Below are 20,045 nucleotides of genomic sequence, written 5' to 3' on the forward strand. Positions count from 1 at the left end.
AGTAACTGTGATATATTAAAAGAAAATCCAACTTAAAAAGCACAAAGGTTTTAAGAACTCCTTTATGCACCATTTCATTATTTTTATTACATGCTTCTCTATTATTCTTTAGTTAAAGATCATTCAATTGGTGAAGTTCCTAATGTACTAAAATAAACTTATCAAAATATCGTTGTCATATAACTTCTAAGTATCATCTGTTGGACAGAGTGAAGCACACATGTTCAAGTTTCTGTTCGATTTAACTAGTGGTATGGCCATGGTGTTATTTTCTGTGATTATCTATTGCAGAACTGAGTGCATTAGATATATTTCAGGTGACCTGGGCTTTTGTGGTGAGCTGGAGACCTAAACAGTATTTACAACTTTGTTGTTCTGAGTTCTCAGCATCCAGTTAACAGTAAGAATTTTCAGAGTTATAGTCATTTATAAATTGGAAATTAATGCAGAAATCTTATATCACCTGAAACCAAGCATCTTTGAAACAGCCACCTTCAGCAGACATTTTAAAAATCTCTGATCATCACAGCCATCTTATGTCATTTGATTCTCTCCATGTCTTGGGAAATGGTGTAAATATGAGGAAAGGTAACTGTATATTTATCTAAGACAGTGGTTCTCAAACTGTGGTCACAGAACTAGCATATCAGCATCACCAGAGGACTTGTTAGAAGTACAAATCCTCACGCCTTACCCCAAATCTCCTGAATCAGAAAGTTTGCTGATGGGGCTCAGAAATCTGTATTTTAACAAGCCTTCCAAAAGATTCTTGTGTAAACTAAAGTTTAAGAATGCTGAGCTAAGACTTTTGTGAGCTTCAGAAGACCCCAGGAAGACTCTATTTCCATAAGAACAATGCAGTATCCCCATCACTTGGTTAGAAACAAGAGCGTGTATTATTTCTCTAAGTACCTCTGACTAGGGTCAGATCTGGGAGGAAGCCCAGACTAAGGATGAATGTCATCAATGTACCTTTGTTCTCTTTCTCTATTCTCTGTCCTTCCCTTCTTCTCCAGCAGGCTGCCCCTCACCATGTCTAAGCTCCTTCAGTTTCCTACATAGTATTTCCTCCTCCTTCCTCTTTGTTAACCTAAACTCCATGTTTCCTTCCAGTTCTGCTTCAAAAAGGACCTCCTCCAAGTATTTTCCATGTTTTCTCTCAACTGCATTCATCAAGCATTTATTGAACACCTACTTTTTACCTGGCACAAGTTACAAAGACAAATAAGACTCTGTCCCTGTTCTCCCGTGCAATGAGGACACACAACAGATGATGCTACTTTTTTGCTTTCACTCAAACCTTTCTCTACAGTTCCTAATAAATTGCCAGACAACTTCGATCTGGTTTTAGGTTATGTCCAATATATGTTTATCTTCCCTACTAGATGGCAAGCTCCTTGAGGGCAGTGACCACATATTAAAACTCATTTTGTATATTGCGTGTTTCCTGGCAGCCTGCAGAGAATGTGTTGGGGGAATGTTGTTAGGTTGAATGAATGAGGTAACGGTTGAAACAGTAGTATAGATGTGCACAGAATGGATTCAGTACCTTCATGGTAAGCCTCTCTGTCTTTTCTTCCTCTGCCCTTTAAGTCACTCTTACCCACTTACCTGGGTTATGAAACCAATAAAATCCCAAAGACAACTTGTTTGAACAAAAGTGGATTCATGTTTCTCCATGCTGGGCCGTGGGGAATCCCAACAAATGCCAGGCCAGCCACCAGGTCAAATACCAATTAAAAGTTTAAAAATAAATCTTAAATCTGTACCTTAATTCTACCCCCTGCTTTTGGTTGGGATGATGTTTGGGTTTTGAAGAAAAATTTTGTAGAATCCTGACTCAGGGCCAAAAAGACCAATAGTTTGCCCTTAATTAGTGGAATTACAAAGAACCTGCCAAATCAATGATTTGTACATAACCAGAGAGACACAGAGGAGAACGATGGTCTGTGTAGTACTTATTATATGTCCACATCTTTCAACTGAACTAGATTACATGCCAAGCTGAATCCTCCAAGAGCAGCTGCCTGTAGGTTGCTTACAAACTCTCTTTTGATCCACATATCAAGTCAGTACTTAGGTTTATAGAGCACATACCTGCTTACCAAGGTAACTGTTGGCAATATGAAAAATAAGATATTACAAAGTCCATGTTTGCCAATTTGTTCAGCTCTTCATAGATCAAAGCTCCAGAGAGCATCTTAAAGGTTAAGCTTCTCAGCTGCATAGCACAGGGAGATCAGCTAGGTGCTTTGTGACCACCTAGAGGGGTGGGATAGGGAGGGTGGAAGGGAGACACAAGAGGGAGGGGATATGGGGATATATGTATATGTATAGCTAATTCACTTTGTTATACAGCAGAAACTAACACAACATTGTAAAGCAACTATACTCCAATAAAGATGTTTTTTAAAAAAGTTAAGCTTCTAAGTAAGGACAGAAGGAGAATAAGGCAAGTTTCCTGTGGCTCTCTTAGAAACTCATACCAGGGAGATCATCATCATCAACATTATATCCATGGGATGTTGGGGCTTGAGTCATCAGGAAACTTTGAGATTTGCTACTTGAATATGTGGCTTTAAAATTAGAAGGACTCGTCATGGAAAACACATGACTTTGTGAATAGGAGAGGTGGGAAGAAAACGGATGGGATGGTAATTTCTGTGAATGAAATAATTTTTTTGCTGCCTCATTATGATTCTTGACAGTCTTGGCAAGGTGGCAAAAATGAAAGCTACCTTTTTTAATAAAATAGAGCACTCAGGATCACTAAAGTTGTCAGTAGGAGGAAGAATCTCAGAGTAAGGAAAAGCAGCTGAACTATAGGACCTAGGCTTCCTAGGAGTGTTTATTAATTAGCAGTCTCAAGGTAACCTGCTTCCCACTTAACTCTGACCCAACCATGGACATATGGTTCTCCTCTGAGTGCTGTGAGGTCTAGCTATGACAAAACCAAATTACTCAAACCAAATGTTGCTAACAGACAGGTAAGAACAAATAGAAAGTAAACTCAGGGAGTACTCTTAAGTGAAAATGATGTGGTTTATAAGATAATGCTCACTCTTCAGGGCTTATATCCCTTCCCTGCCCCAATGGATAAGGCAATGACATTCAGGTAGTTCTTTTCCTCCTAGTACTCACCCTACAAACATGCATCCTGACTCATCAGATTGAGACTGACAGTAGGAAACAGGTTTTAATCTTATATTCCAACTCTGAACAATAAATAATGACTGCCTGGGATGCTGGATTGAGGAGGAGTCTAAGTGAGGAAAGTATGATTGATTGGTGATGTCTGCAATGGACAAGGATAAGAGGATGGACAGGAAGTAGTGGGGGAATGATTATGCATGTGCCAGGTATTTGGCATCCTGGTCTAGACCTAAGAAAGAGATACCAAGACAGAGGTACACAATTCTCTCTTTCTCCACCCTAAGGACCTTACTCTTCCTCTATGATTAATACTTGAAATAATGCCTCCCCATTTCAGGGAAGACCCCACCTAAGAACAGGGTCCAATTTCTACAGGCAGCCATGTTAGACTCTTGCATATTTGTCTCAGTATTCACACAGAAGAAACTCATGCTGATGGGGGAGACATATCTTTCCATCAGCCATTTTTCTCTCTGGAATGAATCTCCATAACAGTCTCAGTCTTCCTTTTGGCCACACGGGACCTGGAGTTTCTGAAGTTACAAGTAGCTGTCACAGGCAGAAGGCTAACCCTGTGGGGTGACCGTAAACTTTACAAAACAGTCCCTGCATGAGAGGGAAAATCTGACCGTGCCTCATCTCCCCTTGCTTGTGATGAAGTCATTCCTGATCAGCTCAAAGAGGAGGACAAGTTACAAAATAGCTGCAGTGAGGGGAAACCTGAAGAAGAGGGGAAATTGATTGCTTTAAAGGCAAGTGGCAGTAGGAAAACTTAGTGAAAGCAGGGACTAGGCAAAGGAAAAAATCATGAGTCTGGGGGGAACTAAAAAGAGGAAGCCATTCTAGATAAAGAGGAACTGACAGATTCTTCATACTGGTCACCCTCCCAAAGATCAAGCTAGATGGCAAGATGAGACTGAATATCAAGGTACAGCCACCAACTTTAAATCTGGATCTGAGAATAAAGTCCCCATCAGTGGTGGACCTCACACCAGCCCAGAGCAACAGTCTAGAAAGGGTAGCACTGAAACATCACAAGTCAACCTTCTCATCCCACATGTAGCCTAGTGACAAGTGTTTGTACAATATGATTGATCACCCTGCAGTTTGCTTTGTCAGTCAGTCATGGAGTTAATTACATGTTACTCTTGGGCACTATTATAAATAATGGTATGGCAAACAGTGCTAGGTTTAATGGTCCTTAGTGTTCAGCTATTAAATTGATGACACAGCTACATCAGTATTGATGAACAGGGATCTTCTCCATCAAAGATAATTTATATCCCTTAGCATAATGGGTCATTCTGCTCCCATTTTTGCCAAGGCATCATTCATACTGATACAGGCAATGAATCCATCAATAAAGGAGGAACAAACATATTTTGTTCTGTAGTTTTTAAAAAACTCCCCTGATAAATGCTGATCATAAGGAAACAGGGATTTTTGTATCGCTGACACAGAGCTTAAGGAAAATGTGAGCTCACCATAAAACTTGCCAAAACAGAAAAATAAGATGGATTCAGGCGAAAGAATTTGCATCCAAGCACAGCTTCTCCAGAATGTACTGTCCACCTGCCTAGGACATCCTTCTTTTCCACTCACTCTACAAATATACAGCCAAATTCCTTGCCCAAGTAAGCTGTGTATTATATACTGTGTATTACGCCCTAATCTTGGAAATTATTCACAATACACATTAGCAGGACTTGGAGTAGGGGAAGGCAAAAGGAGTATTGGCGCAAAATTTAAGGAAGCTGTCACTCTCAGCTTTACGCAAGTGGCAACCCTGTGCTTGTGGTGCCCTAAGAAAAAGTGCCTCTTTAAATTTTGTGCACTTGATGGCTGGTTGGCCTCACGTTGGCATTTCAAAGTCTGCAATAGAGAAAACCGTTTAACTTCTATTATCTCAGGGTAACCCAAGCTTATGTGAGAATTCAGCCCTTTTTTATTTTTTATTAATACTCTATTAACCTCCGATAAACCTGGTGCTCTATGAAATGAACTTTTAAAATGCTTTGCTACCATATGGATTTTGATTTCTGCTCTTTAAAACGATAACCTTGATGTGGAGAATGCAATTTAGATGGGAACTTGGGTCCATTTGTCATAAACCATCATTGAAAATACATTGACTATTATGAAAGCCAGAAAAAAAAATTCTAATTATTTTCCACTACTTTTGCTGGCTTTTAAAATAGTTATTGATGAACCTGTTACTAGGAGGGCCTTCCTATCAGTGAATGGATGGGTTTACACCATCCATGGGTAAAGACGGTCTGTGTCATCTCCCCAGAGACAAATCAAGCTATTGCTCTGTACAGTGATAGAAATGGAATGAGAAGAAAGGTTCAATTACTTGGGTAATAAGCCTGATAAGCTAGGTCAGTGCCCCTGCTTTATACTGTCAAAATCTCAGCTCTCTGCTTGTCCATCTTGCAAATGTGTGTCTGACTCCATCTGGATGAAAAGAATAGGATATCTTTCTGGATGACTCAGAACCAAGCCCTCCTATCTCGCAGGAAAGTGTTCGACTCAAAAGTCTGTCTATAATAATTATTGTTTAGAAGAGGAGAAATGATTCTCTCTGACAAGGAGAGTTTCGCCAGTAGCAATTTTAGGCTAACAACTTAGTACCATTGTTCGGTTTTCTTGTTTCATGTAGGAACTGCAGACTCTTCCTCACACTCGCTAAGTAGGCAGCATAGCTCAAGGAGATATAGATTGACCAGGAAGGGCTGGTTCTATGTAGAAAAGCTGAGTGACAGAAGGACCCCATCACAAGGAACTAAATGAAATTAATAAAAAGTGTTGGACTACCGGAAGCTTGGTTTCAAGGGTGGCTGGGGTAAATCCACACAAGACTTCAGTCAGAAGCCGGTTCCTGGATGAAGACTCAGGATCCAGACCAGGGTCAGAGGTGATGTCTGCCCACAAGAGACATGGGTGAGAGGGTCCCAAGGAGTAGCCAGGTCCTGAAGAGCATGAGCATGCAAGGTCCCCTGGTGCCCAAAGGATAAGCTGGATGCCCCAGCCAGCCAAAGAAACATTGTAAATGCGGGAACAGAGCAGGGACCAGTCAGTGGTGGTGATGAGGCAGGAGGATACAGAACAATGTTTGTGACTCTGACTGGAATGCCTCAGTTATTTTATACTGTCTGTGGATAGAGGGTTAGTCCAGTTTAAACTCCCAGAATTGGCTTGGGCGTGGCAGCAACAAATCTGTTTTCCATAAATCATTTCATGCGATTGGTTAGGAATGGCTCATTTCTCCATGCTTTTGGGATCTGTTTTGTTCCCTTGTTTTAAAACCTCCAAGTCTTGAACACCTATGATGGTTCCATAGGCAATAATTAAACAAGAGAAGCAAGTAAATGAGCTTATGTCAGAAACACACTGTAATCAAGCTGCCTGGCTGCACCAGGGCTCCCTCCTGGCTGCTGCGAGCCCCACGTTGCCAGTTTGTGGTTTTCAGACTGATTAAGCCATACGAATCGAGTCATCTGTTCTTTTCCGGTCTTCAAGCGCCTTTTCCTCCTCAGGGACCAATGGAGGTTGCCTCCAGGCATCAAATTACAGCAATCAATAAACCACGAGCAGCACGGCTCATTTAGGAATAAAGACACAGGCATTCTTCTAGAAGAAACAATGATTACCTGTCATGAGTCCGGAGATTCATGGTGTTTATTAGAGGTCAAGAATGTGGGATTCAACATTCGACATGACCAAATACTAAACTATCCCTTGGGCCTCAAGCCTATTCTTCCTGTGATTCCTACCCAGGTGAATGGTACACTGCATCACCCAAGCCAGAAGCTTGTGGGTAATATCATGAAATTTTATTGTGTATATGATTTATACTTCAAAAAAGTTGATTAAATGAAAAAAAAATATTATTAGGCATATAGGAACAAATGTTCAATAAACTTCAGTTTGCCTTTTACAATAAAAAGTCCCCATGATTTAGAAAAAAAAAGATGTAAGGAGCAGATTGAGGTAAATGGCGCTGACCCAAGTCTGCAAGGGGAACTCGTGCTTTGGGATGCTTCTCCCACTGAGCACCTGGTCTGAGTTTCAGGATTAGAAGGAGCCCCATCAGTCTGAACATAGGGCGCTGATGATGAAGGTGGTGCACCCCCAGGATGAGCACAGAGCACCCACCCCTCACTGCTGCTGGACTGCATGTCCCAGACGCTCAATGTTTCCTCTTGAGGTGGAGTCAGCGAGTGAGGGCAGGCCGGGCAGGGAAAACAGGTGGTGGAGGACTATGCACAGACTCAGGTAGGGGTCTGCACCTGGAGTTAAGGCAAACTGGTGCACCCAATGTTTAGTATGGATTTGAAAATAAAGACTGGTGGTAGAGCCTACATTTCACTTGGTCTTGCTCCATCAACTAAAGCAGGACCTCTGACCTCCCCTCCACTTTAAAGTTCACTTTTCAATCATTTCTTTGAAAATATCAAGCAGGTTCTTGCACATGCTCACCCACATGTCATTTCAGCTATACCTCTGGCGTGGACCATGCCCCCATCCTCTTCCTGTGCATCACCTCCTGCTTCTGCCTCCCCTGAAGTCCACTGAGGGCCCTTCCCCACTCTCATTGTATCAGAAGCTCATGTGAAGTATTAACTCCCAGGCCAAGGGGAGTCACCTTCCACAGATACGAAAGATTTCAGCACCATTTTCTCTCCACTGCTGCTGCTGCCTTGGTGAATGGTGCCTGAGTGTATGGATGTCAAGGCTGTGCCCTCTAAGCTTCCAGACATGTCTGCTGCTGCTGCTGCTGCTGCTGCCACCGCTGCCGTCCTTCTGCCCTCAGCCCCCAGCAACACCTCCCCTGCATGGAGAAACACTGAGCCCTCGGGATGCTCAAATCTGAGCCTCTTAGTGCATCTAACCCCTCTGTTCTCCTGACCTACATAAGACCCTGCTATTTTGTGAAAACTTCTCTTTCAAGCTACTTTTCTACTTACAGCTCACTCCCCAGAACTCAGACATGAATCCATAGGGGTTAGACCTGTAGAAAATTCTGGGCGATTGTCACCAGACTCTACTCAGCCTTGCCCCACTCCTCTAAGATGCAGTTCTTTGTTCTTGGGCCCATCTTGTTGTCCCACTCTCTCCTCACCTTAGGTTGAGTCCCCAGAAGGTACTCAGACTGTCATACAGAAAGACGTCCGCTAGTCCTGCCCACCAGCCCAGCAAAGATGACTGCCAGAGATGCACATGGCAGAGGCCCCAGCCCTGCCCACCATTTCTGGAGCTGTACCTACAGTTTGTTTATTTGAGAAACTCTCCCTTCCATCTGGATGCTGCATATGCCCATCTCTCAGGGTCCAGCTTCGTCCCTGCTCTACTGTGAAGATTTCTGTCTTCACTCCCTGTGACATCCTGCTCTGCCAAACCTCAGAGGTCCAAATCAGAGTGTTCATGTTACAAATGGGGGAGCTACTTTTAATTCCCATCCAAGTAGCTGCGTTGATGTCCAAAGGTTATTGCCAAGTCTGCAGTGAGTAAAAGCAATCAAGTGTTGAGAAAATAATCAAAGGGGCGTGGACCCTCTTCCCATGTACACACCCTACCAAGGTCTGCCTGTGCTCAAGTCACAACCACCAGATAAGCAAATATACATTTAATACTCTTTTTTAGATGTTTACAGTCCTGTGTAAACCATTAAACCGATTTTGTGTTAAGGGTTGTCATTAAATTTTAACAAAAAAGAAGCCATTCCAAGTACTAAATTATGAATGAAATTGTCCCAAATCCCTAATCATAGCTATCCTGAAATATAATTTTATGTATTTGCCTAAAACTCCTTAAAATGATAGAACATTGCCTGATTTCCCAAAAGCTGCAGTTAGGAGACTGGTCTAGACTAAGTGACGTGAGAACACAGTTTGGTTCCTACATTACTGATTCTGTTAGCATTTAATTTTGATGGTCTCAATTTAAAATTCTACCTTTAAATGAGCCCAGTAAGGCCCCACCTAGATTAATCATTCTGGGCAATCTTACAGTGCTTATTATCAAAAAGAACATTAAAGATGTATATAAGTATATTCTTCCCTGAGAGAGGTCAGATATCCATGATTTAGTTGGTTAGTAAAAAAAAAAGAAAAAGAAAAAAGGTCTGCCATTGAAAAGGCACATGGCATGAGTATGTTATGAAGCTATGTGGTATAATGAAAAGGGTCCTGAGTATGGAGAAATAAATCCAGGTCCACAGCCTAATTCAACTCTTGTTAGCTCTGTGCTTGGGAATAAGCCACCTTCAGTTGCTCTATTGAATTTTAGGATCACCATCTGTGAAAATGGACCTGCCATCTCATGGTGCTCTTGTGAGAATCACCATGAGAAGATGAACAATTGACTTTCAGTTGTCCAAAGGGTATAAATATACCTAGTGAAAGAAAACAAAGGAAATTGTCTTTTTGTCTTGCTTATGGTTTCCTTTGCTGTGCAAAAGCCTTTAAGCTTAATTAGGTCCCATTTGTTTATTTTTGCTTTTATTTCCTTACTCTAGGAGGTGGGTCAAAAAAGATCTCACAGCATTTTATGTCAAAGAGTGTTCTGCCTATATTTTCTTCTAAGAGTTTTATAGTGTCTGGCCTGACATTCAGGTCTTTAATCCATTTTGAGTTTATTTTTTGTGTATGGTGTTAGGGAGTGTTCTAATTCCATTCTTTTACATGTAGCTGAACAGGTTTCCCAGCATCATTTATTGAAGAGGCTATCTTGTCTCCATTGTATAGTCTTGCCTCCTTTGTCATAGATTAGGTGACCATAGAAAAGACAACCCTCAGAATGGGAGAAAATATTTGCAAATGAAACAACTGACAAAGGATTAATCTCCAAAATATACAAACAGCTCATGCAGCTCCATATCAAAAAACAAACAATCTAATCAAAAAATGGGCAGAAGACCTAAATAGACATTTCTCCAAAGAAGACATACAGATGGCCAACAAACACATGAAAAGATTAAACAACATCACTAATTGTTAGAGAAATGCAAATCACTATTATTATCTCCTTTAATAGGGAGAGTAGTGAATAGAAATGCAACATCATTAATTATTAGAGAAATGCAAATCAAAACTACAATGAGGTATCACCTCACACCAGTCAAAATGGCCATCATTAAAAAAATCTACACACAATAAATGCTGGAGAGGGTGTAAAGAAAAGGGAACCCTCTTGCACTGTTGGTGGGAATGTAAACTGATACAGCCACTATGGAGAACAGTATGGAGGTTCCTTAAAAAACTAAAAATACAACTACCATATGACCCAGCAATTGCACTACTGGGCATATACCCTGAGAAAACCATAGTTCAAAAAGACACATGCATCCCAATGTTCATTGCAGCACTATTTACAATAGCCAGGACATAGAAGCAACCTAAATGTCCATCAACAGAGGAATGGATAAAGAGGATATGGTACATATATACAATGGAATATTACTCAGCCATAAAAAGGAATGAAACTGGGTCATTTGTAGAGCCATGGATGGACCTAGAGACTGTCATACAGGGGAGTGAAGTAAGTCAGAAAGAGAAAACCAAATATCATTTATTAACACATATATGTGGAATCTAGAAAAATGGTATAGGTGATCTTATTGGCAAAGCAGAAATAGAGACACAGACACAGAAAACAAATGTATGGACACCAAGGAGGGAAGGGGTGGGTGGGATGAATTGGGATATTGGGATTGACATATATGCATTATTGATACTGTGTATAAAATAGATAACTAATTAGAACCTATGTATAACTCAGGGAACTCTACTCAATGCTCTGTGATGACCTAAATGGGAAGGAAATCCAAAAAAAGAGGAGAAATATGTATATGTATAGCTGATTCACTTTGCTGTACAGTAGAAACTAACACAACATTTTAAAGCAACTATACTCCAATAAAAATTAATTTAAAAAAAGAAAAAGAAAATAAAGGGAGTAGTGTTACATTAATCAGGTATTGATAAATAATTAAGAATTTTATGGCTTTAATATAATTATCTCAGACTTTGGAACAGAAAGTTGAAAAAGGAATAAAGACGCAATGCCATGTAACTAGGGAATTCTGGATCTGAAAGGACCTCAGAGAGCACTCACTCCAGCTCCCATTCCCCAGACACCCATTTCATAGAGAAGGAAACTGAGGCACAGAGATACTGAGAAGACATCCTAAGGTCTCACAGTGCTATCCACAGAGCGAGGACAGAACTCAACCTGCTGCTTCCCAGGCCCTGGCCCCTGTGTCTACAACCATTAAACCGTGTCCATAATCCCATGCATACAATTCTTTGCCTGTGCCTATGTCTACCACCACCAAAACATATTACCCAGTTTGATCATCTCCTTTAATAAAAATTAACCAGTTGATTGCAGTACCTTCCCTTTGCACTGTGGAAACAGGGCCAATCTGAGGACTACCATCCACTCAACTTAAGGAGAAAGACCTTTTTCACAGATAAGAGAAAGATTCATCACAGATTTATCTGTGCTCTTACTTGTGCCCAAGAACTGTGCTAAACCCTGATAGAAAGCTGAGTACTCAGAAGTTTCCTTCCAGTAGTGGATAAAGACCAGTGGTGACCATGTAGCTGGAGACACATTAAAGCAGATGTAAACAGATTGCAATGGAAGCTTTGGGGATGGTGTAACCAAGGAGCCAAGAGAAAGTGGACAGTGAACCCTACTTCACCTGGACAAATGACAGGTTACAATGTTAAAACAAATATAAAAATTTAAAAGGCAAGGGAAGAACAGATTTCCTTTAAATATGAGAATTCTGCAGTGATGAGCCGCAGTTATGTAATTTTATAACCACAGTTTGGGTAGCTCACCGTGGCCTTCCAGGACCTGGATCACATTCAGATCCCAAGAACTCTGATGTTAAAGCCAATTGTACTTTAAAACCCCAAATATTCCATAATAGCAGGAGATCATTCACCTCTCTGTGTCTCAGTTTCCTCATCTGTAAAGTGGAGATGACAATAATAGTGTCCCACTGATGGGGTTGCTGTGAAGATTAACTATCAGAGCATGTCAAGGGCTTAGAACAATGCCCGGGACAAAGTAAGTGTTCAATAAACTTTGGCATATCAGTATGAGAAGACCGATTGTCACTGAAAACTCAATTCTTAATATGAAGGTATGAATGCCAAGGGAGAAGATGAGGGAAGGTGCGTCAGCCAGGGTTAACCAGAGAAACAGAACCAGTGGAAGATAGACATTAAGAGATTTATTGCAAGGAATTGGCTTATGCTGTTGTGCGGGCTGGCTGGACAAGTCTGAAATCCCTAGAGCATACACTCAGGAAAGGCAGGCTGGAACTCTCAGGCTAACTGAAGTTAAGTTATGGCACAAAGGCAAAATTTCTCCTTCCTCAGGGAAGCCTCATTCTGCTCTTAAGGCTTTCAAAGGATTGTGTCAGACCTACCCAGATTATTAAGGAAATCTCCTTTACTTTGAGATTTCTTAACAGCTTTATTTAATTGATACATAAAGAATTGTACATATTTAATGCATATAATTTGATGAGCTTGGACATATGCAAACATATGCAGACTCATATGCATATGAGTTTGAACCTGTGAAACCGTCACCCGAATCAAGGTAACAGACAGATCCCACACGTCCCAACATTTCCTTATGTCCTTTTGACTTGTTTTGCGATAAAAACACATAACATGAGATCTACACTCTTAACAAGTTTTGAAGTGCACAACACCATATTACAAACTATAGGCACAATGTTGTACAGCAGGTCTCTAGAACTTACTCATCTTGCGTGACTGAAACCTTACACCCATTGAACAATAAGACCCCAATGCCCCCACCCCTCAGCAACCGCTATTGTATTCTCTGCCTCTATGAGTTTGACTGTCATAGATGCCTCATAAAAGTGGAATCAGGCACTAGTTGTCCATCAGTGACTGGCTTATTTCAGTTAGCATAATATCCATCCAAGTCACAAATGGCAAGATTTTCTTCTTTAAGGCTGAATAATATTCTATTGTATGTATATACCACATTTTCTTTAGTCATACACTTGGGTTATTTTCATATCTTGGCTATCGTGAATAATGCTGCTGAGGTTAGCATGGGAATGAAGATATCTCTTCAATATCCTGACTTCAGTTCTTTGGATGTATACCCAAAAATGAGATTGCTGGATCATATAGTAGTTCTATTTTTAATTTTTTGAGAAACCACTATACTGTTTTCCATAGCTGCTGCACTGTTTTATATTCCCACCAACAGTTACAAGGGCTCCAATTTCTCCATATCTTTGCCCACAATTGTTATCTTTTGTGTTTTTTTAATAATTGTCATCCTAATAGATATGAGGTGATATCTCATTGTCATTCTGATTTGCATTTCCTGATAATTAATGATGTTGCGCATCTTTTCATATACCTGTTGGCCATTTGTATATCTTTTTTGGAGAAACATCTGTTCAAGTCCTTTGACCATTTTTTAATCAGGTTATTGGGGGGTTTTTTGCTATTGAGTTGTAAGAGTTCCTTGTACATTTTGGAAATTAATCCCTTATCAGATATACAGTTTGCAAATATTTTCTCCCATTCTGTAGGATGCCTTTTCACTTTATTGATGGTTTCCTTTGCTGTGCAGCAGATTTTTATAGCTCCTGCAGGAGTTTGATGTAGTCCCACTTGTCTATTTTTGCTTTTGTTGCTTGTGTTTTTAGTATCATATCCAAGAAATCATTGCCAAGATGAATGTCAAGAATATTTTCCCCTGTGTTTTTTTTCTAACAGTTTTACAGTTTCAAGTCTTATGTTTAAGTCTTCTATCCATTTTGAGTAGATTTTTGTGTATGGTGTAAGGTAGGGATCCAATTTCGTTTTTTTGCATGTGGGTATTCAATTTTCCCAACATCATTTGTTGAAGAGACTCCCTTTTCCCCATTGTGTATTCTTGGCACCCTTGTCAAATATCAATTGACCATATATGTATGGTTATTTCTGGGCTATCTATTCTGTTCCATTGGCCTATAGATCTGTCTTTATGGGAGTACCATGATGTTTTAATTCCTGTGGCTTTGTAATATATTTTGAAGTGATGTCTTCAGCTTTGTTCTTTTTCTCAAGATTGCTTTAGCAATTCTGTGTTGACAAAATTCAACACTTTTTCATGATAAAAATGCTCAACAAACTAGGAATTACCTCAACATAATAAAGGCCATATATGACAAGTCCACAACTAATATATTACTCAATGGTGAAAATGTTAAAGCTTTTTCTCTAAGATTAGGAATAGACAAGAATGCCCTCTCTTGCCACTTCTTTTCAACATAGTGCTGAAAGTCCTAGTCAGAGCAATTAGACAAGGAAAAGAAATAAAATCCATCTTTGTCACTTTCTAGATGTCTAGTCAAGTCACTTGACCTCTCTAAGCCTGTGACTGATACCTGTGAATGGTGATAATAATATTGTCATTTCAGGGTTATCATACAGGATTAGAGACCATAAACACAAATGGCCTGGGTTCATAAGAGATGATCATTTAGGACAAGCTCCAAAGTTTAACTTCTTTTAGTTCAAAGATTACCTATTGTTAACTGTGTGGTGTTGGAAAACTTACTTTACCTCTCTGTGTCTCAGTTTCCTCATCTGTAAAATGAGCATAATGAAAAATTGTTCTGGGTATTAAGTGAATTTACATATGTAAAGTGTTTAGAACAGTTTCTGGTACATAGTAAGCACTATATATGTTGTAATTATTATAATTTGCTGTTTTGTGGTTGGCGGGGGGAATTAGGTAGGCAGGAAGCCTGGACTTTCGTCTCAGCCCTGCACTGGGTGAACTTGCAGGAGTCACTTCCTTTCTCTTCCATTAATTTCCTTCTCTGTAAAATGAGGGAGTTGACAAGACCATCTGTCGAGCTCAGACATTTTAAGATGATATACCTAAACTACACTGTGAGCTGTAGGAATGCGGAAGGCCTCCTGACTTGTAGATGGTTTTGAGCTGCCGCTCTGTCACCAATCTGTCAAAGTTTCCTTATTGATTCACACCAAGAACCTGCCTCTGTCTCAGCTTTTCTGCAGGGCAGTTGATCTGTTTACTTTTCACCATAACATGTTCCTCTGTCATCTGTATCAGAGCTGTCATAAGCCAGCTTCATGGCAGGGAGAGAAAGACTGTGGTTTTATTTTTCTGCCTCACTGTGTCTTCTTCCCTCTGGGACCCCTCTGAGAAAGGTCGAAACAGAATTCTGCAACTGCCATGATGAGAAATGCCACTGATTGAAGAAGCAGGGCCCATGTAAACAGCGGTGCCCACCCCCCAGGAGGCCAGGCCTGGAGCCCTGTTGGGCCTGACTCATCATCCAGCCCAGGGGGTTTCTGTCCCAGAGAGAGCAAACGTCCTGAGTGTTATGGTGGCAGGTGGTAGGAGGGCAGTAACTAACTGAAGCGTGATGGGAAATCTTAGAGAAGCCAGAGATGGCAGATAGGTGGTTTTGCTTGAGGTTTGGTGACAAACCAAAGTACTACATACATTCCCTCTTGCTTTTCCTATATTCTAACGAAGAGATTAAAAGAAACACAAGGGAGTGTTGAAAAGACTGCTTTGGCCCCTTTGCCTTTTTATCTGCTTCCCCCCAAGATAGAAGACTGAGTATCTAAGTGTCAGACTCAGGTGTCCCAGGGCTGTGTTCACTACTGGGCACAGTTAAGAGCCTGAGAGGCAAGGTCCCAGAAACACACTTCCTTCTCTTTCTGTGCCCAGGCTGGGCAAGCTTTCTTTTGCTTCTGGCTCCAGGTAATGACTGTGTGAGTGTCAGGGTCAGTAAGGAGGGGCTGGCAAATAGAGAGAAAAACCCCTGTTGTGAGTAACTGAGATCAGTAGACAAGTGTTTGACAGTGTGATGTTCACAGTGCACATCCTGAGTGATGTTTCCCACTGGGTGGATGTTGATACAATCCACTGTGACAGAATATAAATGAGTAGGAATAAGTTTGGGGGGGGGATTATGTTTCATTTGGGGCATATTTCATTTTAGGCCTGTGCGGTATCCCACAGGTCAGAAAATAGATTTATAAACCAGGTTTTCCAGGAGGGACTGGCCAGTGGGGTCTTCATCCCAAGAAAGAACCAGGCTGCCCCTTGAACCCCAATATTCCAGGGAAAACCTCTGAGTAAATGTCTCCTTGCTGCCTCGATCTTATATGAGTTCTGGGGTTCCTGGCTGCAGATCCCTGGTTTACGATGTAGAAGTGATATCTGATGTGCTTGAAACCCTAGTCCAACTTCCACCCTAGAAAAAATGGGGACTCCCTCTTCATCTAAAGATGTGAGACCAAGCAGAGGGATGGCTACTGATTTAATCTGCATCACTCTGCAAAGTGTTACTTGCAAGTCCAGAAGTTAGCCTTAGTGCTGTTAGATGGAGCTCTCTTGTTGGAAGGTCGCATCCTAGGTGTGATGGACGCCTGCTTTTTACCAGTGTAACTCACCTCTCACTGTTTTTCACCCATTTTTTGTGTGGGTACAATTAAAGATCTCACTTTTTGCCCTCTTACTTGTTTTTTTTAGCATCGCTCTTTTGCCTTCAGAAAAAAAAAAGAAAATGTGACTCATATGATCAAATCATTAAACATAAGCTGTCACTGTGGAAGCTACAGGCATGGACTCAGGCACCTGATTCCAGCTGTAAACCACAGAGGCTCTCTGCTGTGGGAAAAACAGCACTGGAATTAGAGTCAGGATACCTGCCTTCAAATCCCAGGTTTTTCATTCACTGGATGGTCCCTTTGGCAAGTGACTTATCTCCTTTTGGTCTTACTGGCCTTATCTGAAAAATGGGCAAATTATTAGTCACTGCTGCATCACAGGGCTGCTTGAAGATTATGACAAAAAGGCTAAGTAAAACCAATGGAAACCAAAGGGATACCTCTTCCCACATGCTGTCATCCTAGACTTTTGATCCAGACCAACTGTCCTTCATCAAGTCTTCCTCATAAAGTTTGCATTGCCTTCAGCTGCTGTGGATGAATTCTTAAGTTTAAAAAAAAATTCTTAAGTTAAAAAAAAAATACTTATTTTCTCTTGCAGTGCATAGTATGGGACTGGGACTCCAATGGCAAACATGATTTCATTGGAGAATTCACCTCAACATTCAAGGAGATGAGAGGAGTAATGGAAGGAAAACAGGTATGTGGTAAACCCCTCATGGCATTTCCCCCAGACTCGCCTCTCACAATGCCTCCTTAGCACCCAGCTATACACAGAGCAGCTAGAGGTGAGACATTAATACATGATTAAACATGGCCAGGAGGGAGCACGGTGGGAACTGAAATCTGGGTTCTAGTGCCAACCCAGCTCATAGCAATTGGTTGTGACCTTGGACAGGACCCTGCTCCAAGGTGGTACAGTTTCTCCACTGGCAAAATGGAGAAGTCAGATGAGAAAGTTTCTAATTTCCTTTAGCTGTGTAGCCTTGGACAAGTGACTTAATCTCTGTGCGCCTCAGCTTTCTCACCTAAAAAAAATGAAGGTGATAATGGTACTTACCCGGTAGCATTCAGTGAAGATTAAATGAGATAATTCATGATACGCACTTGGCAGGGTGTCTGGAACTTCCAAAATATGTGCTGGTGTTATTATCATGTTGCAGTATTCTTTCTAGATCTACATTTCCATGACCTGGTGGCATTAATTACACATTTAATGCTTTGGGCAAATTATTTGATTACTCCAAATTTTTATTTTGGGCACCAGATTTTCATCTAGTTTCACCATTTCACTCTTACACTCTTGATACCAAGACATAAACCCAAACACTACGACATACCACAGGGGCACATAGGGATTTCATTGCATCACACAGAAGCCTACACCTCCTCTGTGTATCTCTCAGACACCCATACTTTGATGGATACATACATACATCTATTGGTCAGTTGCTGTCATCTGGATCCTGACCATGTAACTTCTTCTCTGATCTGTTCAGGATTCACCTGCCCAGCGTCAGCTGCAGAACCTGAATCTCTTTGCCTGAGGGCTTTCTGTGGCTGCTGGAGCCTTCTCTGCCCACATCTACCGCAGGCTGGACATGTTGGGGGAGTCATACACATTTCAGGGAGCAGCCCTCAACAAATTGCTAGTGGGAGATGGGATATAAATACCCCAGCTCTCTTGCCCTTCAGGTGGCAAAACTCTGAAGCATGCTCTGTGAAGTTGCCCAGAGTTCCCCAGCAGGAAGCAGCCCTGGTTGCCCATAGGGGTACCTGAATGGATCACATACCCCTCTTTGGCTGCTTCCCTATTTCAGTTCCCCACTCTTCTATTGTTCCTTCCTGTTATTACCTCCCAGATGAATTACTTGGACTTAAATCCTTGCCTCGGCGTTAGCTTCTGGAGGAAGTCAAACTAGTCTACCTGCCATCCTTACTCTGGGAGCCACTGTCCCCATAGAACAAAAAGGAGTGACAGCAGAGAAAGACTTTTTCCCCTAAAGACCCTGTGCCTGGCCTGCTCAGAAGTGCTGCTTGGGGAAGATTGTCCCAACTCACTGTTCAAGTTTCCCCTTTCAGATGTAAGTCAAGATGTAACCAGACTGGATGGAAATAAACTAACGTTCTTTAGAATCAGAGGCTTAATCTGAATCAGGCCATTTGTTGAATCCTTCCTTTGGCCTGAAAAGTCAAGGGCAGCTTTCTGCATAGCTCCCACAACCTGCTATATATGTTGTTACATACCCAGCACTGCAGGAAACTTGTCAGACACACAGAGACCTTCACCCATGAGCAGGCTTGCAGAGTTTCAGGGGTACAATGAAAGCCAACACTAAACTATAAATAAAGTCACTACCCAAATAACTAGGAATTTATCCAGAGACGTTGTTGCTTCTTTGAATGTACAAGACCAGGCTCTGTTGAGCTAATAAATCAATGGCAGTTATCCATACCACCCACTAGAGTTCTAAAGAGTTTTACGAAGTTTTGCCTTGTTCTGCTTTACAAGTAGAAATAGCCAAACCAATAAACATGGGAAACACTTCATCTTTAGAATCCTAGGAGGATATTATAGCATACATCACAATTGAATTGAATTGAATTGAATTGAATTGAAGTCTGATGCTTTCAAACAAACAGAAGTGAATCTTGAAGTCCCTCTGAGGAAATGGATGTGATGCTACTGTAACTTTCTGTATCACTGAGACACCAGAAAGGTTTTGGTGCAATTCCTCAGTCCCTATTCTGGCACCTTTGCACCCAGGGAACTGTTCTATTATTTATTGACTCCACTAATATTTACTGAGGAGCACCTGCTAAGTGTCAGGCTCTAGGTGTGACATGACTGTGCATCAGAGTAAAATATAAATATGAATCAAGTAAACAAAGTATGTAATTATACATTGTGACAAATGCTATAAAAACCTGAGCCAGTTTAGTTATAAATATATAACATAGAAGAGAAAACCTGAAAAGGTGACATTTAACTTGAGGGCCCTTAAAGATGAAGTGAAGCCAACCATGTAACAAGCAAGGGAACAGTATTTCAGCCCGAGGGAACAACATTGCAAAGTACTGAGTCAGGAAAGAGCTTGGTGTGATTAAGGATCTGGAAAGAGACCAGTGTATCCGGATCAGAGAAGGTGAGGGAGCCATGCATGAGATGTGGTCAAGGACAGAGGCCGAGACCAGGAAAAGCAGATTCTGATAGCTCGGAGAAAAGAGTTTAGATTTTCCTATAAATATGTTGAGAGCACACTGAAGCCACAGTCTCCAATTTAGTAGCCACTGGCTACATACACCTATTTCAATTTCAACTTTAGTAAGTTTAAGTTAAATTAAGTTAAAATTTCAATTCCTCCACCTCTTTCTCTCTCTTTCTCTCTCTCTCTCTCTCTC

The 20,045-nt window shown here is 41.1% G+C and overlaps 1 protein-coding gene across 1 annotated transcript in view; it reads left to right on the plus strand.

Moving 5' to 3' along the window:
• Nucleotides 1-20,045, plus strand: part of CPNE4 (copine 4) — a 462,901-nt gene that overhangs the window by 401,928 nt on the left and 40,928 nt on the right. Inside the window, exon 7 of the mRNA XM_059921929.1 lies at nt 17,245-17,343. Within this exon, the coding sequence (XP_059777912.1) occupies nt 17,245-17,343 (99 nt within the window). The remainder of the gene's footprint in view (nt 1-17,244; nt 17,344-20,045) is intronic.

This window comes from Balaenoptera ricei, chromosome 4 (assembly GCF_028023285.1).
Source record: "Balaenoptera ricei isolate mBalRic1 chromosome 4, mBalRic1.hap2, whole genome shotgun sequence".
Lineage (NCBI taxonomy): Eukaryota > Metazoa > Chordata > Mammalia > Artiodactyla > Balaenopteridae > Balaenoptera > Balaenoptera ricei.